The sequence below is a fragment of the Pieris brassicae genome, chromosome 3, assembly GCF_905147105.1.
Source record: "Pieris brassicae chromosome 3, ilPieBrab1.1, whole genome shotgun sequence".
NCBI classification, from domain to species: domain Eukaryota; kingdom Metazoa; phylum Arthropoda; class Insecta; order Lepidoptera; family Pieridae; genus Pieris; species Pieris brassicae.
The window spans coordinates 6,912,738-6,934,237 of NC_059667.1; the positions used below are offsets into that span (position 1 = coordinate 6,912,738).

The following is a 21,500-nucleotide window of genomic DNA, read 5'->3' on the forward strand; positions in this document are numbered from 1 at the left end:
AAATTAATTTTTTATACCTCTATCATCTCTCCATTGCCATTGTGCCCCGCGTTCGGTGTTAGCAGACCAGGGTCTATCCAAGTGTGCGTCAACGGCGAATATGCCGTCAGTGGGCAAACGCGGCATCAGCTCACCAATGAGGCAGGTAATCTCATACAGCTCTTGTGGCAGCCGTGGTAATAGCTCTACTTGCTGTAATGTAAAATATCAGATGTTTGATCACACGGTATCCAGTAAGCTACACGGTATCCAGAAACTTGAATTGTTAAGTAATTACAAATTATTTATTTTATTTTAAATCGTTTCGAGATTTTATTTTCAAGGGTTTTAAGAGAATGTAACAAAAAAACGTTATTCAATGAAATGTTATATCAATCTATGTATATTTCTAAAAAGTATTTTGGCAGTAGCATATAAAGTATAAATGTTTATTTTATATAAAAACCTTACATGACTTTGTAGTCCTTACCTCATGATGAACGGTGGATCCAGTCAGCAGACAAAGCAAGGTATCAGCTATGGAACGTTGGTGTAGAGCGAGTGCTAGTTGCGGGCAAGCGGCGCACATCACCCACAACAAACGAAGTACCGTGATAAAGGTGTTACCAGCTATCAACGGTGGTTGTACTACCAGCTGAAATAAATTTTACGGTTTAAGAATAAATTTATTTCTCATAAGAATTGCTAAACAATTCACATAGAGATTCGAGAAACAATACATAAAACTAAGATTAATAATTAGGGCGCATAGATGTAGGTATATAAAATAACAAAAACATAACAGTAACAAAAATTTTGGGTAAACGCAATAAACTCGATCAGTCAACTAAGCAAAATATAGACATATTGTACATGTGGCATTGATGGCATAGTCTGATATAGCTAGTTTATATTTATTATATTATTTTTTATTAGACAATTTTATTTTTAGTTTATTATTCTATTTATATATTTTGGGTATATATACATGGTTTATAAAACATTTTAACTATTCGATTTTATTTGTTTTTGTTTAATACGAATAGTAGTTACAAATGTATATTTTAACTTTAGAGGTGTATACTTAATCTACATAGGTTGTGTTATTTTATTTTTGTTAGTATATATGTATACATAATTTTTAGCACTTATTTGTATGTATTAATTGTGTGAGTTTTAGTAGCTTTTTAAACCGGGCATAACTTTGTTCTCCTTTTATAACTGATGGTAACTTATTTTAAATTGTAACACCCTCAATTCATATAATTTAAGAGTACTTACAAGCTGTTGCAAATTGGTGAGCAATTCAGGCGTGGCTATCTCCTGTAAACGAGCTGGATCATGTTGGAAGCTGTCCACTAAACGGGAAAATGCCAGGCAAACACATTCTACCGATTTCTTGTCTTGGATTGTTAATCTGAAATTCATTGAATTTATATAACATTTTTAAGCAATGAAGTAAAAAATCAGATTTCATGTACATTTGTTTTCGAATTATTATGATAACAACTGGTCATTGTGTATATTGATGCAATATATTATATTATATTATCAGGGCAATCGAGATGGACAATAATATACTGGAACCAAATTACCTAAATATATAGAGAAGTTTATTAATCATATTCTATGTATTATGTAGAAAAAACTTTTATTACACATAATAAGGAAAACGAGATAGTGCATTACAGCAGGACTCCCCGAGTTGGGGGCAGCTACTCACATCCATTTGACATACCTATGATCATATTTACATGAAGTAGTAAGTTCTACGTAACACATACTATAAATTTACTACTGTTGCACAACAAGTGTTGTTTCGCTTTGAGCACAAGATGTTGCTTAAGATTGTTAGTGAGTGTATAGTGTTGTTTTCTCAAGAGAAAGAACTTTGGGCGAAGTGCGGTAAGGTAGCTTTTGCTACATCCTCCCTCGCGAGGGCGGAGTTTAGGCCCGTTTGGGGCATATGCCCCTTCGGGTGATGTCTGTGTTCGCACCCTGCTAATACAGGGCGGTACGGGGGCGGTCTGTATAGATGCCCTTGGTGGGGGCTGCAGCGCGCGGGGAGACATGGTCTCTACTCGCCGATGGGGGCGAAGAAAGTGTAAGTAAGTATTTGAGTATTAAATTTGTGATCCCTAATTCTTAATAACACCTACTACCTACACAGTACCTCTAAAAAATGGTTGGTTAGCGATTCTCTGGATTCTTCCTTTTGCAGTTCAAGAAAAATATCCTCCAAAACTTCAGATATGTTATTATAAATAAAGCTTACCGGTTGGCCAATAATTGAAGAGATTCTCTAACAAGATGGAACTCGTCCGGTGTCAGATTTTGACAACAGTTGGCGGTGATCGACAACGCGGCCCGCTGAGCGTTGATGGAGAAGAAATCCAGGTATGTGAGACACGCTGACACACCGCGCTAAAAACAAACACATTTTACCTACTATTTTTTATAACCATGCTGGAAAATTTTCAGCATTAAAAAGAGGTTGATGTAAGTTAATTTTGTAAAACTGCAGAATTGACTGAATTAAAGAAAACCGGTTATTAATAATTTACTATAAGGGAGGGTTCCTAATCAATTTCAGAGAAATCGCCATTAACAAATAAAAATATTTTCTCACCGCTTGCAAAATCGCCTTAGAGTGTCTCCTGGATAGCATATCCAGTGCTGTGAGGGATTGCTCAGCAACATCCATGCAGGTGATGGCTTGCAGTTTGTCTAGGAAGGCAGGCACGGCTAAGGCCACTGCCCCAGAGCTACGCGGTAAAGCCTCTAGCATGTATGTGAGGGCACGGCAGGCGTGGTTCATCTGAGGAAAAGAATATACATATATTAATTGTTATCACGATTAAGTGACGGTTCTATATACCCTCAATCTTTGGGTTGTATAAAATTAAGAAAAACAGGACCTACTATAATATATTGTTACCAAGACGAGTTGACTGCAATGTTTCTAGATTTTTCCACTAGTTATGGAATTTTTCGGCAGGCTGAAATGTGATTTCTGACCGTTTCAGCTGAGGCTCAATCACATATTAGAAAATTGTAAATTGCACATGTTACCCAAGTTTTCAGGAGGCTTAAGCATTTTTTCAGGCAGTTTCACAACATGTGCAGTGGAGTGGTGTAGATTTCATGCGTTTTCAGGCCTAGCTGTTATACCCCCTTTGATGAGGAAATTCTCTAGATCGAATTATCTAGGTGTGGGACAAGGACGGAATAATACACGAGAGAGAGGGAAGATCGGAACCTTCTCGAATAATTTTGTGTGTGTAATTAGTGCGTTTTTGCGAGTAATTTGTGTTTATAAATTCCTCATTCAATTATCAAGAAATAAAACCATATCTAAAAATAATTGAAGATCTAAAAAAAATTAAGTAGGTTATGTACAAAGAGTGACAATAATTTTTATACAATTATATTTAGCTTAGTAATTATAACTAGAAAACACTTCATATCTTGTATACACAATATTTATAAAGATTATCAAGTAGTACTTTATACAACTAAACAAAAACATATTTCTCCTATAAACCAGAGTAAAATGTAATCAAATCTTACCATATCAAAGTTATGCTCGGCAGCCAATAGATTGACAAGTGCAGGTACCACTTGTCGTACTGGGAAACCAGCGAGTGTATCCTCATTGCCCATAACCAACAGTTGACACATCTCAATCACCGCTTGTAACTGCTGCCCTTCATCACCGGTCGCTTGGAGACCGGAGAGCAGCTGGGCCGCCTTCGATGCCGCTGCTCGAAAGGTATTTATCGGTTTAGTAATTTGAATACTTAGAAAAGTTCAATAACTCTTCGAGACTCCATAAGACCAAAAATATTAAAATAGAGTGTATATATTGAGGATTGTCAAAGTAACTCAAATGATTCTTGTCTATGGTATAGGCCTAATATATCTTTAATTCATGTTTATAAGGGAAGTAATTGTCGTTATTATTATTTTAGTAGTACTTGAGTATTAAAATCGGCCTGTAAGTAGACCCAAAATTAACATGAAATATCTACCAGAATTTGCAGTCACAGTCCTATGTAAGAGATGCTGCATCCGGGGTCCAAGGGCTCCCAGCAAGTGTGGCGGAAGACCACGAGCTTCGAGCAGCGCCTGTAGACGTCCGACTTCTCCTTCCTCGGAAGAAGACTCTTCGGCACCACCAACGCCACTGCCGCCGCCGCTGCAGTCCTCCGCCGGTGACGATGCTAGAAATATTCGGTCAATTTTTATTGAAGTGAAACTTGATTTTTGGGGTTGGAAAAAAATTACCGTCACATTATTCCGTTACGCGTCACATTTTTCCAATGTTTTCTAGTCCCTACCACGGTTGATTGGAAAAGATTCGAAGCCATTAATAACAAAAAATTATAATAACAATAACAGTGATAGTAATAATTATATTACAATTAATGAAATTCTGTAATAATCTTAGTAAAATGAAATAATTGTAATATTTGTATTCATTTCTATGACAATAAAAGCCTTTTGTTTTGCTTTTGTTAAGCTTTATATTTAACATTATTTAACCAATTTCTGTAAAGTTGCATATAGTAGATCATTTTTCGAAAAATAAGGTCATGAAGAAGTTTCACATCTTACGTGTGTACACTAGTACACACACATGTTTTTTTGTGTTGTGAACTCTGTGTTAATAACCTTATGTTAAATGTTAAAATAGCTTTTACACATTATGAAAAACATATTTTAATACTATGTTAGTGAGTAAAGTGTTTACAAACAGTATACACACCTTTGCCCTTAGGCTTGGCATCGTTGGAAGCGTTATCAGGCATTGATACCGCTGAGGCAGACACAGGCGGCGTAGACGATGTGGACGCTATTGCACCCTGTAAATAAGAATGTTTGGTTTGGAAGCTAAAGATGAAAGAAAATTTAAGCATTTTCTATGCATAAGGATACCAAATATGGAAAGCGACTAAACACAATATCCATCAACTTGAGCCCTGCCAACAAAACATGGAACGTATATTTAACGTAAAATTAAGAGACAAAACAAAATTAACCGCAATACCTAACAAAACAAAATCATTGACGTCATTACATTACACAATTGGAAATGGGCAGATCACCTAACTATGAGTAGTAAATTGGAGTAGGGACATAGCCGAATGGTGCCCAAGAGGCAAAAGCAAGGAGGAAGTCTACAAGGATGAAATAGCGAGAGTTACCTGACCGAGTAAGACAAAGGATAATGAGGCAATCACTAGGGAAGGCCCATGCGGAAACGCGTAACAGTTACCGACCGGTGTCACACAGTTCAATTTACTAGTAAAGGCTTTATTATTATTAAACACTATATATTCAGACAGCAGACAAGACGACAACCCGCTTATACACCGAGAGTAACACAGTCGGTCTGGTCAAATACATAATAATTATTTATAATAAATATTAATTTAATTGCACCACATTAACTAACAGAATGAGCCGAAAGAGTACTTAGTTAATGTGCGCTATTACCGAATAAGATTTTAAGAATATTCTCGAATATAAGTAGAATTTTCCGTAGACAATACAATTCAGAAATATAACATGTATAAAGATTACGATTTTATATTGGACTTTCTTTTTCTATAATTTTGTTTAAAACTCATAACACATTTATCTTGAACATTCTGAAAGTATTCAAGATTCTATATATAAATACAAATCCGTCCTTGTATGTATTCCGGGGCCGTTACGTTCCTTAACACATTCATTAATAAACCTAATAGGTACTTACCGTGGTTACAGATTGCGAATGAGACCGGCTGGATGCAGCACCTGTGCTTGCGCACGAACCCAGACTGCTTTTACCTTTAAAATAAGTCATAGATAAAAATGTATTATTAGACACGTCTTAATTTTTATAATTGTAGTAAAAGTGTTATCATTTGTCCTTGCGTGTTATAAAATAACAATATGGTAGAAATGTATCAACACTTCTAATCTTCATGAAGTATGAAGAAAATAGTGACTATGAGTTCGAAAAGTGATATCTAATTTTGGGATTGAAACCATTTTTTTAAGCAGCAACACTTCTAAGGCTCGTGTATGCTATGCCGGTTTTTTTTAATTCCATACTCTTGTGTTGAAGGACCAAAAGTCAAATTAGTTCCGGTGTTAATGAGAGGGTACTTAATCTTCCTTAGAAAGAAACACTATCATTCTAATTATTTGATTACTAATGAGCTGGTTGTTTAAAGTTACGTTATGACCCCAAGTACATGATCAGCATTATAAATCTGGAATAATTAAACTCTAGCCTTGCCATAATATAGATTATATTATACGCAATTTCGAAAGCAACAGTCTAGTCCGTTAGGCTAGAAAAAAATGACTAAAAAGTAATTTTCTTCCCCGTCATGTATTGTTGTACATTTTGCTTTCTTATTTACTATATGTGAAAAAGGAAAAATAATAAATAAAACCCAAGTTAATGATTAGGTCATTACCTCGTTTGTCCTTACGCGCGGTATTATGTGGCTGCGGCTGCGGCATGTCGCGCGTGCGCGCACGCCGGCCGCTACTGCCCGGCTCTTCGGCCCCGCCCCCGCTCGACTAATAAAAACCGACCGAAAAATTCAGAACACACCAAATCAGCATTGGCAATTTTTTTACCATATGTATCAACAATTTAACCTTGTTTCTAATGTTTATATTTATGTCATCTTTAAACAATATACTATTAAATAAGTCTTACAACATTAAAAAAAATTGTACGAACGGTACAAACCTGTCTCTTGGATGAAGATTCCTGCCTCTGCCGTTGAGAGGTGCTAGCTCCTCTCGTCAAACAAGCACCCAGAGTAGCACCCGTTGCAGCAGCGATACTCTTTTATTGAGATGCATTAATTATTATTACACATAATCAAAAATATAATTAAGTATATATTTATTAATTTAAAAAAGTATCTGAAATATTTCCACAAATATATAAATGTTATACTCACTCTTCTGGCGTTAGTTTGTCGTAAGTATGGTAGATCTCGGGGTACAATAAGTAGTTTGCTATCAGAACAATGCGGTTTTGACGAACTAGCTTCTGAAATAGATAATTAAACAGTTATTTCCTCATTAATTGAATTTAATAGCTATAATAATAATAAATCGAAGCTAATTAGTAGTTACCTTGTAGATCTTTAAATGGCGGCGGAGATACAGTCCTGCCGCGTTCGGTTGCGCTTTTACGATCCGAAAGAAACGATGTGTCGTTTGTTGTCGTATTCACTGTAACAACACATACAAATGTTTCATACTATCTACAATAAATGCACTTAATAAATGATAAGACATCTGATAAGCAATCTAGCTCAGTTCAATATTAAATAGCGGAATTATATCATCATAATAAATGCTATATTCATATGACGTTTGGACTAGACGACATTTGTTTACTAAAGTAAATAGGAATTTGTTGATATGTTTACCTGAACTGTCGTTGACAACAGTGGATGTGGGCGGGCCGAGGTCTCGATTATGACGTTTTCGTAATGAATATGTACACGTTGGAGCACTGAGCGGGTCTTTTCCTGTATCTTGATCAAGAGATGCCCTCTCACTAAAAGTAATCTTTGTTTCTGCTGGATCTTTTGTCCGCACGTCTATTTTAATTTTTTTGGGCTCTTCTATTTCAAACAAGCAATAACTACTCTTTCTAGTTGATAGTGAACGATGTGATGGTCGTTTCCTTTTCTTTCCCTTCCTTCGGCTGGCCGTTGGACTATAGACGGAATAATCTGAATCAAGTAGGTCAGTAACAGTCGAGGAGCTGAAGGGGGAGTACACGTAGTCTCGTTCGTCCAATGGCAATAATCCTCCTTCACTCAGGTTCGATGTGGCTTGAGGAGCTGAAGATGTGGTAGCAATATGTATGGAACGTTGCGCGGGTTGTGCGTTTGTATTTTTGGATTGCTCACAAACACTCTCAGACCTAAGAGCAGTCCGTGAACGTGTGCAATACGCTATGCACTCACTTATTTTTGACGATAAACGCCTTTTGGGTTTTTTCTTGTCATTCAATGAAGTTCGGCGACGTTTTGAGTGTTCACCGGCTGTGTGTGGGGTATCACCGTGTTTTGAATCTGAAGTATCGTATCGGGTTTCGTATACGTCCGTTCCGTAGGACCACCTTTCAGAGAGTGAGTAATCAGATCTGGGCAGCGAGTTAACCAGACGTGAACTTCTTCGTAATTCAATGTTAGAGCTTGGGGACTCCGGTACAGCTTCGCGGCTGGTATGCGGTTGGGGCGACGTCGCGGTGCGTTTGTTGCGACGACTGGTGCTCGCCTTACGCACGTTACGTAAGCACCGACCGCCCACCACCCTGCTAGGAGAAGACCTGCAAAACAATTCAATAATTTCACTTAATAATTTATTTTGATAGTGTAAATCTAACAACATTTAAAATTGGTTTTCGCAAAATGACAAAAGTAAACGATTAGTTCAGCGAAATCAATTTGTGTAGTACAGTAAACTCTATGTAACGTCCCTTGATTTCACGTCAATCTCCCTAAAGGGTCGAAATCAATTGGCTTTGGTTGGTTTATCTTATCTTCCATACAATGATACACTCTACATAGCATTACTCCCACTCTCAATAACGACAACAATTGAGGGATAAAAGTACTTTTTAAATTGCTAAAATTAGTAAAAATTACGCAGCTGTCTACGTTCTCTTGTCGTTATATTATCCTAACCCACTATGAACTCGACTGTCGGCATCATGGATACAGACTTTCTAAGATATTCGTTCTTTTGTTTACAAATTAGGATTGCTTGCACATGAAGACTGTTGTTGACCTTGACTAATAGGAGTAATGGATTATCTATACGTTTTTCTTCTCTCCATTTAACGACATAGAATTTACACAATTAATTGAATTATTTTGTATGATGGTAAAATTGTTATTGCACTGTACTCTTAGTTCTCTTCTTTCTTCTTCTAGACATAGCAAACAAGTTTGGAGAAATACTCATTTAACTTTCAAAAAGTATTCCATGTTAAATATAAGAATTTGGGGGTTTAGAATTGTTACATTATCACAAGTCTTGGCAATACCGAGTTTTAGTAATATATCCTTACATTCAAATAATCTTACTATTTTTGCCTTATTTAAAATGTCAAGGTGCTTTTCATGTAAACAAACATATGTGAAAGTCTAATCAATATAAATACTTTAAAAATATTAAAGAACACTTTGTGTCAAATGCTGAACAATTTGGAATTTGTAATTTGACTACAGAGACTAATCATAGATTATTTATTTTTATGGTGGAAACAATGTTAATTTGAGGCATGACCATGCTGATTATATTTTTTCTTATTCATGAGTATTGCTTTAATTTGTTAACTTAGATTTTATTGGAGTTTTATTTAGTTTAACTATTTCCATGAGTTGCTAATTGGACAGTACAAAATATGAATAGTTATATATTTCTAGTTTCTCGTAACTAGTTAGTACTATGAAAAATATACAGCAATATTTGTGGGATATTGTAAACATTGCTTAGTTGAGAAAGTCTGATAACACGAGAAAATAATATTGAGTAAATCCTTCCTATTATGTAAGATTACCACTTAACCCTGATAAACCAAAAAAAAAAATAAACAAATAAATAAATTATTACCATTACAAAAAATATTAGACAATGATGAATAGATAATAAAAGATTCTGATTAAAATTGACTTTACTATATGTTGCATCATAATAAAATCTTAAAATATTTATCTTTTCAAAGAATTTTTAAAACACATCATATTTAAACCAACCCTTATTTATAATTATGAATTAAATATGAGGGTAGGTACTATAAATAAAAAAACAGCACAATTTATTCTTTGTCAAGTAGAAACACATAAATGTAAAGCTTATTGCCTGTATGAGTTGTTGGTATGCTGACTAAGATATCAATATTTTACATCATAATAGGTACTAGGACTGCTTAATTACAAGAATAATTGAATGAAGTAATGAGTATTTTTTACATACTAAACATAAAAAGTTTTACATAACTCTCACTGTAAGTTTGATTGTTGATGACTTTAATATTTTTTTGAATGGTTCATTTTCTGGTTCATGTCAAAATCATTATAAGAAATAGATTCATATTGGTACACATTACTGTAGCATGGCCTGTACAGGATAACCCACACCATCGTGGGTTGACATGGTGTTATCTACTAATCAAATATGGTTACTGTGTCCCAGGTTCATGATTATATTACCTGCTGGACTCTCTCGTGAGTGCAGAGTGCGACGGTGTGGTGTGTTGCTCGGCCATAGACGACGCTGAGAAAAACGGGGCTGCTTGTGTGTGGCCTGCGCAGGCCGCCCGCGCCCGCTACCTGCCCGGAACCATGCCCGGGCGAACACTGAACCACTGTCTATGCATCCACTATAGCAAACTTCAAAACCACATCACCTATTTCCACTAAACTATTTCACTTACTGCACTTGCAAAATATACAGATAATAAATGTTAAACTTCTCCTCAAATCTGGAACAAAGATAACGAAAATCAGCAAAAGAAATGAACATAACACTACGTTACATAAACATATCAATTATTAATTAGAACACGATACCTGCCACCGAAGCAGGCCTTCGATTGTTTTCAATTCGGAATGATATTATTAGTTAGCAATTCAAGATGTTAAATATTATTTAGACCACGTTTTATGAAAAATACTAAAAGAAATGACACATCAAGGGCGATATTCGTCGTATTTTTCAATAATATTCACTGCAAGTCACAGCTGGCCGTCTGTCAAACAAACTAAATCAATGTTGCCAACGCTACCGCTTGCGCATGGCCATAAAATCGGGGAAAATTGCCATTACCAAAATTACCATATACAAATGTTTTTATTAAAAAATACTTCTACATGTCACTATGTATAAATAACACATTAGAATAAAAAATATCAAATTAAATTAATTTATAGTCAAACAATACTACCCAATTTTCTTATTAAAAAGTTATATATTAATAAAAAAGAACCGACATTGTAATTGTAATAAAATCTTGTGCAGATGAGTTTGCTATGAAAAAGAATTATAATTGAAATTTAGTTTTTTTTATAGTTAGCATCGTAGTAATAGTGCAATGTGTATTTTGAAAGTATCAAAGCATGAGCAGGTAGTAAAACTTGAATAGGTTTGGTTAATTCTATTTGCGCCTACCTGTGTAGGCAGTAGGTACTTGTCTGGTCAGGGTCTCTGTGAACGCGAGATTCTGGATCAATAGTGGAAGTTGAAAGTTGGAACAAAGCACATTGAACCAGCCTTGTGTACATTCATTAGTTCAGTATGCACTCATTATTATTATCACTATTATATTAATCACTGTGTGGTCAGTTATTTCTACCTATCTTTCAAGATAAATGTAATGTTTATAAACATGCTCACAAAAATTCTCTGCTATGTTTACTTCATTATACTTCGATGAATTATTATGTATGTTTTCTAAATTCTTTGAAATGTCACTTAAATTGTAATGTAAATAAATAAAAAAAATAATACGTCACATTTTATTCAGCGTGTTTTATTTGTATTGATTGTATTTCTATTTTTAAAATGTAATTTTAAATCGTAAAGGGTCTGCGCCCCAAGGCCATGGGTCGTCAACCCGATAGTAGGTACTGAGGGCACGTGCAATACCTGATGGCCTCGTTGCTCAGAAATCAGTGGTCAAGCCTGAAACGAACTTAACCCTTCCGAAACACAGAGCCATTACGATAATTATTCTGTACGTGGACGCTTGAAATTATTTTTAATATAATTTAAAGCGTAATAGCGAAACTACAAATTTAATATTTATAATAAGAACTTACATAATAGAATTATAACAATCAGATATACAGTTTACAAAAAAAAATCTGATTATAGAAAGATAGTTTTGCAGATTTTGTATGCGTTAGAAATGACGATAACGATATGCAGTCACATTATCAAGTCCGTCGGTCTCTGCTGATGTTTGGCTCAGAGTCGATAAACATAACTGCAACTATAGCACGGTTTATTTTGATCCCGCAAACCGTTAGCACACCGGTTCAGTAGCTTGGAAACATTCACTTTTATATGATCGGCTTGATACCAAAACTAATAGAGGTTCCCTTGTTTCATTCTATATTATTTTTAATCAACAATAAGAATAATTAGTTCATAGCGTGATTCATACTTGAGTTCACAATATATATTGCCTAATTTTGGTCAATATTGCCGAATTTTTTCCCGATTTAAAAAGTATCAGACAGCGATTAAAGGGCTTTAGAACTAATTCGGGATAATCCAAACACATACTATCAAAATAAATCTGTTTACAGTGCAAGGGGGAGTCAACGACCGGGCCTTCGCAGCTCCCGCGCCCCCGCCAGTGGCGAAACACTCGTCTTTGGTTCCCTATGGGTTCAGTGACCTTAACGACCCTTTGATTTAGCAGTATGCACTAAACTGTCAGAACCCTATTAATAAATACAAAATAACAATTAATTTTTCGTTTACGACATATAACCATTAAAATAGATGTGTAAGCATTAATAATCACTTTAGCTAACACAGACGATTATGCGATATAGCTTTGCTGACCTACATAGCATTATTTAAAAATGTGTGAACAAAGAATAGCAAAGACAAGAAACAAAGCATTATTGAAACGAGTGTGCCACCAGAGTATACCTAGGTATTATATTTGGTTTTTGGTAGAAATTGAAATTTGTCGCAATTTTTACTAGCTACAATAGTTTCAAACGGGCTTTTCCACACATGCGTTTAATGTATTTTAATAAAATACTACAAACCTTAAAAATGTTTCAATGCGTTCAAGACAAACAGATTGTTGGTAAATTACTTTTGTTTAAATAAATAACAAAAAGGAGTCTAAATCTTTGCCTTGTTCACTATACCTGCACTGTAGACTGCAAAAGTCACCCAATGCCTTTTTATTTGAAATGCATAATTTAAATCTGTATTTTCTTTATACTAAAAATAATTTACATGCGAACATGTTTTTCTTTGTTACAGATTCATATACACTTATTAGAATTCAATTAGAAAAATTGAACTTCGTAACGATTAAAATATTGTATATTTACTGTAATTAAAGACATATTATATAAAATCTTATACCAACCCTAAATGTGCATTCCATCTGTACATCCAGAACTAAGACAGCAAAATAGTCTATCACTGAATCAAACAAAGACTAATCTTAAAGGCTTTCCTTTTTATTAAATACATAAAAATGGGATTTTGTAGGTTAAATTTCAGTGAAAGCTATGGTGTCGCAACTGGTAACAATATCTCCAACATAGAACCAAAAGGTACGAGTTACGACAACCATGTTGCGCAATGAACCATGCGCCCAAAGACTACGGATTATCGCTGCATACAGAATACAAATAAATATTTCCTTTACTTTGTACATAAATCAAATAATGATATACCTTCTAGCGCATATACTCTTAAGGGAAATAAAGACACGAAGACACTCTTAACTAAAAATCTATTGACAAAGAATTTCTCTGTTCTCTTTGTCATAAGATATCTTTAATTTACAAAGTACTAATTGCTTCTATTGTATCAAAGTATAATAAATTACGTAAATGAAATTTGAATACTAATTTAATTAAGTGAAATAATATTAATCATCACATTTAGAGATTTTAGGTGGCTGATGAATATTGGAGCTAAAGTAACAATCAAATCATCAAGCTCTTCAATAAACGCTTCCAAAAAGGCTTATTGCCTTGCCTTTTAAGGTATTCGAGCAAATAGTGAATCTATGTAATAATTATTTAACAAGCAATCAATATGCCTAGGTATACCTTACGTATGTACACGCGAACAGTTTTATCAAACGACCTTGTCGGAAATTGCATTATGTTCGTTACGTTACTAAGGCGTGGGTAAGCAAGTAAAACAATATATAGTAGGGATTCATTACAGTTTACCACTGTTTACATTAACATTATTACTTTAATATGACTGTTACTTAAATAGCCTATAATGATTTTCGCGATAGTCAAGTTCTTCGGATCTCTAGAATGTGTACTTCATAAAAAATTGACACAACAAAGAAAAGTCATAGAAGGTATTGGTGAGACTCGACAACGCGTGAGGGTAGGTAGAGAGATCTTACTTTCGTCGAACTTTCGGAACTATTAACAGGCCACGATTTTGTTGCTGAATTATTTTTGTTAAAAAGACTGTATGGAACCAGGTAACGAAGTATAGTCTATAGCCTAAGTATAGCTTGTCCGGGCCGCGACAGAGCCGGATCGATAGAGGTGCCGAGGATCAAACATCCACCCTGCCTCCACGCTCATAACTGTATGTACATAGATCTAGCCCTAGTTGACAACGGAAGGATATTCTTGTGAACGTCATGTTCGCAAATGCTCTAGCTGTTATCTATAGTCATAAGTAAAATTAAGCACAATCACAGTACGACTCAATATAATAATTCTAATGATATCACAGTTTGAATCAGCAATTACCAACAGCGCATTGATGACGTCACATATTACGAAATACGTGTCCATTGCTGTAATAAAAGTATTTTAAATTCCTACTCCTACCTTTTAAATTGAATGCACCAATATGTACTAATAATAATAATATACATTTGATTTTATTTAATTCTTCTTAAGTGATTTCAAAATAGCTAAAAATAAAATGAATGATTTTCATGTAAATTATAAAATATAATGTATTTTAAAGATAAGTCTTAGCCTTCTTTAGGCCAAGATAACCATTTTTCCAATTATAATAAAGGGAAGAAATAAAAAGTGCCTATAATTTAATTACTACTTGTAAATCATAATGATTAATGTGTATTTCAGATGCTTAAAAGAGAATCCAGACTTTCTTGCCATAGAATGAAGGAAAGGTGTAATTTTGAATATATTGTTCATTACAATATTTATTATTATATTATATTTACCCCAAACAAATAATTAATGTTTGGGGTAAAAACAATATATTCTAAGAGTCAATTATTCAAACAACACTTTTATACATAATTATAGGAACATTAGAAAAAGTAATCCCTGGTGTGGGTTAAGGTTCAAGCCACTTGTAATACTTACTGTTGTGTTAATTTATACAGTAAGTTAATGTAATGACTATACTCTTTATCATAAAGTATATGCTCCTTGCCTTGTGGATTTACACTATATTGATAATTACACAAAATACTAATACATATTTTGATACAAGACCACTTAAATGATATGATTTAATTTCTAATACTGGAAGTATTATTATTGGTTCAAATAAATGCTAACAATCTTAACTTATTAACCATATTGCATTACTTAAATAAGGATTTACTTAAAAAAAGTTGTGTACACAAAGATAATCATTTAAAATATTTTTAATATAAAATAAGCATGTTAAATAAAATAATATCAATATTACAGAAACATTAAAAATATTAAATATATTTTATTATCTTTGAAATAATTATGTATATTGTGATAACTTTTAATTTCACACTAAATGTGTCAAGAATTGAACATTCAAAACATGGCCTAGATATACAAAGTGATATTATTGTTATGACCTAAATGGCATTAACAGGTTCCATGTAACAGCACAAAGAAAAACTCAACATAATAACTGCTTAATTTATAATTTTTTGATATTTTAATAAAAGGTAGGATGAATTAAATTGACTAAAATACAATTAAGTAAATACTAATAAATAATATTTCAAGAGACAATAGTTTCCTTTGTTACAAAGAGAACCATTTAGGTGCTTATAAAATACGATTAAGGGAAATAAGTTTAAATATCAAGGTTGAGAATTCCTTCTACTTAAACATGTATAATAATATTGCAACATGCAAGATTCATCATCACCACATTCATCAAACTATTATTGATTAATCATAGATATACTTATACTCAATAAGTAGCAAAAAATCTTACCTTTACAATGGAAAAGCTTTTATCGACGATTTTGTTCACGAAAATTAACAGCACACAGAGTTTACGCGAATCCAATGCGTAAAATCATAAAAATACTACGTAATTGAATGCTACTTTGAACTGCATTTGTGGTGTTGTAAATTTAACAAAATGCTGAATCGATTTAATGTTTTGTCATGAGGAAGCGACCCGTAGGTATCTCTAATTACACAAAACATAAAAATACACCACATAAACGCATTCAGAGTAATTGGCACTGATTCAATGTAATCATTTGACACTATTCAATTTTAATCCATTTCAAGAATCCAAACATTTGGAACAAAAACAGCTGGCCGATAGTTATCTTCACCATAAAGACTAGAGCTTGTTCTATAGGTAACTATACGTTTTTGATGTAGCAACACAGTGTTATAGATGGTCTGTAAAATATACTTAATACAGGTAAAAAATTGAGTGGCTAACACCAAGTTGCAATTTGGTAAAAACAAATAATTAAGTAAATATTTTATTTTAACTTTAATGAAATACCAATTTAAAACATATTGTTTTTTTTCTATAAACACTTAGTTATACGTCTAACTGCTTCGCAGTTTGAACATTGCAGGATGTAATAATATAACGTCCTTACACGTGAAATTGGCGTTTTGTATGGGAGGTTTTTTTTTTTAAATTGCATATATATTTAATGAATCAAAGTATGTACCATTGTTATCTAAGGATTTTTGCAATGTTATAGGTATTGATTCCTTTACTAAAAAAACAATTCGGACGGGAATCAATAAAATCTTTAAAGGTGGTTTCGACTGCCCCATAAGAGTTGAATTTTTTACCTTTCAAGAAGTTATCCAAATTTCTAAAAAATGGTTATCTGTTGGAGCAAGGTCCGGAGAGTATGGTGGATGTCTAAGACATTCATATCACAGACTGCTACCAAATTTGGTAGCAGTATTTGGTCTAGCGTTGTCGTGAAGCAGTAGTGGCCTAGAGCGGTTTAGACTTGGTTGTTTAGCAGCTAGCTATTCCATCATGGTTTGCAGTAGCCGAAAGTTATAGTGAACGACTCCGGTAGGTACTAAAAACTTTTTCGGAGCTAATTTTCGCTTATTTTGCAGTTTTGGCTGGGTTCAGCCATTACGATGAGCGCTTCTGATTATCGTAGGGGTCCACTTTTCATCACAGGTAATGATATGATTTAAAATTCCTTAATTATTGTGCCGGTTGAATAATATAACGCAGCACTCGACAAACGTTTGTCGATTTACTTCACTCAATTCGTGAGGTACCTTTCAAGCTTTTTCACCTTCCCAATTTGCTTCGAGTGCCTGCAGGTAACTTAGACGTGGTTTGCGATGAATCGGCTTCCACGGGGCTTGTTCTGCAGGTTGAAATTTCCAGAAAGAAACTCTGTGTTTTCTTTTGCGACACTGCCTCCATACACATAATTAATCCTTCGACCCCATTTCTACAGCACTGGTGCTACGGTAGAACTCGTACTCGTAAATACCGGGAGATTGTTATGTTTAATATGTCAATATTCCATTTTATAAAAAGAGTGACGAAAAAAAAATGAAGCGGGAAAATGAATCATGGTGTTCGAGAAACAAATGCTCGTACTCGTAGTAGCTGTACAAATTTGGAATTCCTAACCAAACAGAAGATATTTGATATCAAAGTTACCATTACGACAAAACGCCAATTTCATATGTAAGAACCTAATATATTGTATTCGATTGCACAGTACGTAATGGTGGCAGGATTTCATCAACAAGATAATTAAAAATCAATAATTTAATTAAGGTTTAATCAAGAATACTTAAGTAATCCTCCTCATTTGTAAGGCAAAGATTTTTTAATATATCAGAGGGGGAAGGAATATTTTTAACTTGCACTGGTATTGATTCTATCAGCTCATCGATTTCAGAATTATATGAATTGCTTTTTCCTTGCTTCTTATGACTAATTGATGCTATATTATTCAACATGTTAATTCCGTGTGAATTTCCAACAATATTATCAGATATTATACTGAAATTTTCTGATTCCATATCTTCTAATGATAATTGAGCCCCTGTGCGGACCAATTCAGCATTAGCTTCAGACACTTCTGGGTAAGAATTGTGTATAGATTCATTTTGCGACTTGGGACTCGACATGGGTGAGCGTTTAGTTTTTTTTAATTTTTCAACTAATTCGCACGATTTCCTTATTACTGTTCCTGGTGGTTGCGATGGACACTTGTGTGTCCTTTGAGAAACCTGACAATGAAAAAGATTGTAATTTCAATATGTATGTTATTAAAACTACTTTAATAACCGCGATAATTATATGTACTCACTTTATACCTAAAACTTTTATCACATGCGGTACATTTATAAGGCATAGCCCCTGTATGTATTCTTCTATGAACTAAATACGACACTCTCTGGCGGAAGCACTTGCCTGAAAGTAAAGACGTTGATACAAAATATATACAACTTTCTCGTTAGTTTTCAAATAAACTTTACTTCCATTTGCGTAATGTGTACTTTATCTATAATAATTACTTGAAATTAAGAAAATAATAAGTTAGAGCGAACACGCATCCTTTATAATATTCAATTATTTAACCTGGTTAGTGTCATATATATAAATCATTAGCACTATAGCCTTTTTAGATCTGGGCCTCATATTTCTGTATCAATTTCGATTTCTGTATCATTTGTTTTGCCTTAATAGGCGCAACTAGGTGATGTTTTCCTTCAACGTACGAGGGAGTGTTAAATGCCCATACAGACAATGCATTGGTGCACATCCGGGGTTCGAACCTACGACCTCAGGGTTGACAATCGCACGCTGAAGCTACTAGGCCGACACTGCTCTCAATATACATATATCTAAGGTAATCATTTTCACAAGAATTTAAAGCGTTTTTATATTGGTAAATCATTATCAAGGTTCAAGAATTAATATTTTCAACTTTACCACAAGTTTCACAGGCAAACGGTTTTTCGCCTGTATGTATTCTCTGATGGTTATGTAAAGTAGATAATTCTTTAAAAGCACGACCACAGTAGGTGCAGGTGTGTGGTTTGTCATCATTGTGGTAAAGGAGATGTTTGTGATAAGATTGTTGAAATGTAAAGGTCTTGTTGCACTGCGAACAGGCATAGGGGGTTTCACCTGCGGGCAAAAATCTTATTAAATATAAAGAGATGGACTTTCCAGAATCTATTCAATCAATCATGAATCATGGATGCGGCTTTCGTTCATATTGGGTTTTCACATTCATACTGACGTAAAATGTTATCAAACTAACTGACGATGCTAGCAACGTAGATATTATCAGTAGGCTTGTTATTAAAGACAAACGATGACAATTGTTGAACAATTTCATAAATGAAATGGATAATTTTTAATTTAATGAATGTTCAATAATAGCGTGTTTTTGGTGTGTTAACAATTATAATGGATTTTTTTAGTTATTTGTTAGTATAGTTTACCTTAAGAGTTGTTAACCTGTATGTAGCCGTTTATGTTTCTTCAAAAAATATTTTGTTGTAAAATATTTGTTGCAAACGTCACATTGCCACTGTTTACCATCATTTCTACAACACGTCATCGGTTTCTCAATTTCTTCAATTTTCTTGTTCACATTATTATTTCCCGCGTCTGTTAAGTCACTTTCAAAGTTCTGTGTAAATCCATAATGAGCTACTCTCAAGTGCACCATAAGCGAACCCCGCATTTTAAAATATTTGGAACATAGATGACAGTTATATTTTGTAGGCTGAGTTGTTTTATCCTCTAAGTTATGTATAATACTATTATGCATTTTAAAGATTTCTTCGTTTATAAATTGTACTCCACAGATATTACATTTATTATTATTTGTCTCAATTGGACTGTTAGTTTTAATTGTAGTTAATAATAAGGAGTTGTTTGTCACATTGCTGTTTATAACTGGCATCGTATTTAAAGCCACGACAGGCAATTTTGGATATATTTTAACAAACTTCACAGGTGTAGCATACGATTTATTTTTAGGTATAGATGGTTTTAGTTTTTTTACATTTTCTGATGGTACTTGGGTTTCTGGGGTAGTACCTTGTTTATTGTCCTTTTGCCTCCTGTCTTCTTGTACAATTGCAGAAATATTCACGTGACTGAATAAATGTATGGTTAATTTATCCAACCCATTCACCTCTTCTTGACAAACGGGACACACAATCTTATTGGTAGACACAAATATTAAGCGCTCTTTAAGTGTTTCGACCGTATTAAAGGTACCAATATGCAAACAAACAGGACAAGGAATTGTGGCTGCGTCTGCACTCATTTTAATAAAAACGCTATTTTGGGCAAAATGATATAAAAACACGTTAGCGTAACTCTCCGCTGTTAGTAAGAAACTAATCTTCATTGGAGTTATTTTGGGAGGATTACGCGTCTATTTTTGGCAACATTTCAAGTAATTTTGCACGTAAACTTTTCTACTGTTTAAAAAGGTCCCGAAACTAAAAAGGGTCTTTTCTATCTCCGAATATATATACATTGAAAATTTCATGTAAAAAATACAAATAAAATAATCGACAGGTTTAATATTGTTTTTACATAAATATCTACTGATATTAATTTAAGAGTAGTGTTAGGCTACTGCTGTTCTTTACCCTAAACTCGTGGCGTCGTTTGTACGCTGGTTGTATTTTCTTATTATGTACCATACTGTATTCTATGTGTAGTTATCAAAAAACAGAAATCTATGTTAACTTGCATCGCTACGATGAGATGATGGCAAGCGGCCGGATGGGATGTCGTCGATTCCTTGGAAGATGGGACGGTATGGGATGCTACGTGTGTCTCACCCCCCTCGGACAATCAAAAAAGTTGAGGCTGTCGCACCAGCAAAGCAGGTGGAAAATAATGAACGGCTGAAATGTAAGAGTCTTTCCTCCAACTTCGATATTGTTCACTTTCGAGTAGACTCTTGGGTCTTGGGATTCAAGTGCACAGGCGCTCATTAAAGGTTTAAGTTGGCACCTGGTAGATAGTACCGGTGATCCAAGTGCTGGACCTTCCTCTCTCAACGATTAATCGTTGAGCAAAACGCAATACAGCGAGGAAATGCTGCCAGCGTTAAAAGTACACTGCCACGGGGACCAAACTTTTAAAATTTGTTTTAATTTTCTTTTAATTATTTTTATTAATACTATATAGTTTAAGAAATTTGTAAATGCTGTATATTTGATTGTTATGATTGCTAATAAATAAATATCACTAAAATAGATAAGAACAGAAAGTAGCAAAAGATATAAAAGGGTATTCTGATTGCCAAGTGCAGTTCCTCCAGACAACCCTAGTTAGCTAGAGTAAGTATAAATAAACTTATCTAGTAGAGACAAAAATATTCTTGAATGACTTGACATTGTTAAAGCATCGCAAACTTTTTACAATAATGATTAGATTATGTATACATACTTACATACCAAAACTTAAGATTGAGACTACACATGCCATTAAGAAATAGATTTGTGTTTGCATTTGAAGGATTAGCCTTGTTAGAATTCGGTAAAAAGGTTGTGAATTAT

The 21,500-nt window shown here is 34.0% G+C and overlaps 2 protein-coding genes across 7 annotated transcripts in view; both read right to left on the reverse strand.

Moving 5' to 3' along the window:
* LOC123707273 (E3 ubiquitin-protein ligase TRIP12) overlaps positions 1-16,274 on the reverse strand; it is a 31,563-nt gene extending 15,289 nt beyond the window's left edge. For 3 of the 6 annotated variants that reach the window (XM_045657181.1, XM_045657176.1, XM_045657179.1), the window contains exons 1-16: positions 15,934-16,274; positions 10,227-10,498; positions 7,428-8,338; positions 7,129-7,227; positions 6,951-7,042; positions 6,734-6,832; positions 6,453-6,558; positions 5,741-5,814; positions 4,748-4,844; positions 4,011-4,202; positions 3,550-3,743; positions 2,609-2,797; positions 2,255-2,403; positions 1,261-1,396; positions 470-634; positions 18-192 (exon numbers count right to left, since the gene is read on the reverse strand). In XM_045657181.1, the coding sequence (XP_045513137.1) occupies positions 18-192; positions 470-634; positions 1,261-1,396; positions 2,255-2,403; positions 2,609-2,797; positions 3,550-3,743; positions 4,011-4,202; positions 4,748-4,844; positions 5,741-5,814; positions 6,453-6,558; positions 6,734-6,832; positions 6,951-7,042; positions 7,129-7,227; positions 7,428-8,338; positions 10,227-10,282 (2,734 nt within the window). In that variant the 5' untranslated portion in view covers positions 10,283-10,498; positions 15,934-16,274. Of the gene's footprint in view, positions 1-17; positions 193-469; positions 635-1,260; positions 1,397-2,254; positions 2,404-2,608; positions 2,798-3,549; positions 3,744-4,010; positions 4,203-4,747; positions 4,845-5,740; positions 5,815-6,452; positions 6,559-6,733; positions 6,833-6,950; positions 7,043-7,128; positions 7,228-7,427; positions 8,339-10,226; positions 10,499-10,586; positions 10,766-15,933 lie in introns of those variants that run through there. The other 3 variants (XM_045657178.1, XM_045657180.1, XM_045657177.1) reach the window with 2 other exon arrangements.
* A 1,446-nt stretch (positions 16,275-17,720) lies between these two features.
* LOC123707094 (zinc finger protein 529) lies at positions 17,721-20,298 on the reverse strand. The gene is made up of 4 exons (XM_045656882.1): positions 19,432-20,298; positions 18,898-19,095; positions 18,272-18,375; positions 17,721-18,191 (listed from the first exon to the last, which is right to left on the reverse strand). Exons 1-4 carry the CDS (start codon positions 20,249-20,251, stop codon positions 17,736-17,738), a joined length of 1,578 nt encoding a protein of 525 aa, XP_045512838.1. The 5' UTR covers positions 20,252-20,298; the 3' UTR covers positions 17,721-17,735.
* Positions 20,299-21,500: the final 1,202 nt, after the last annotated feature.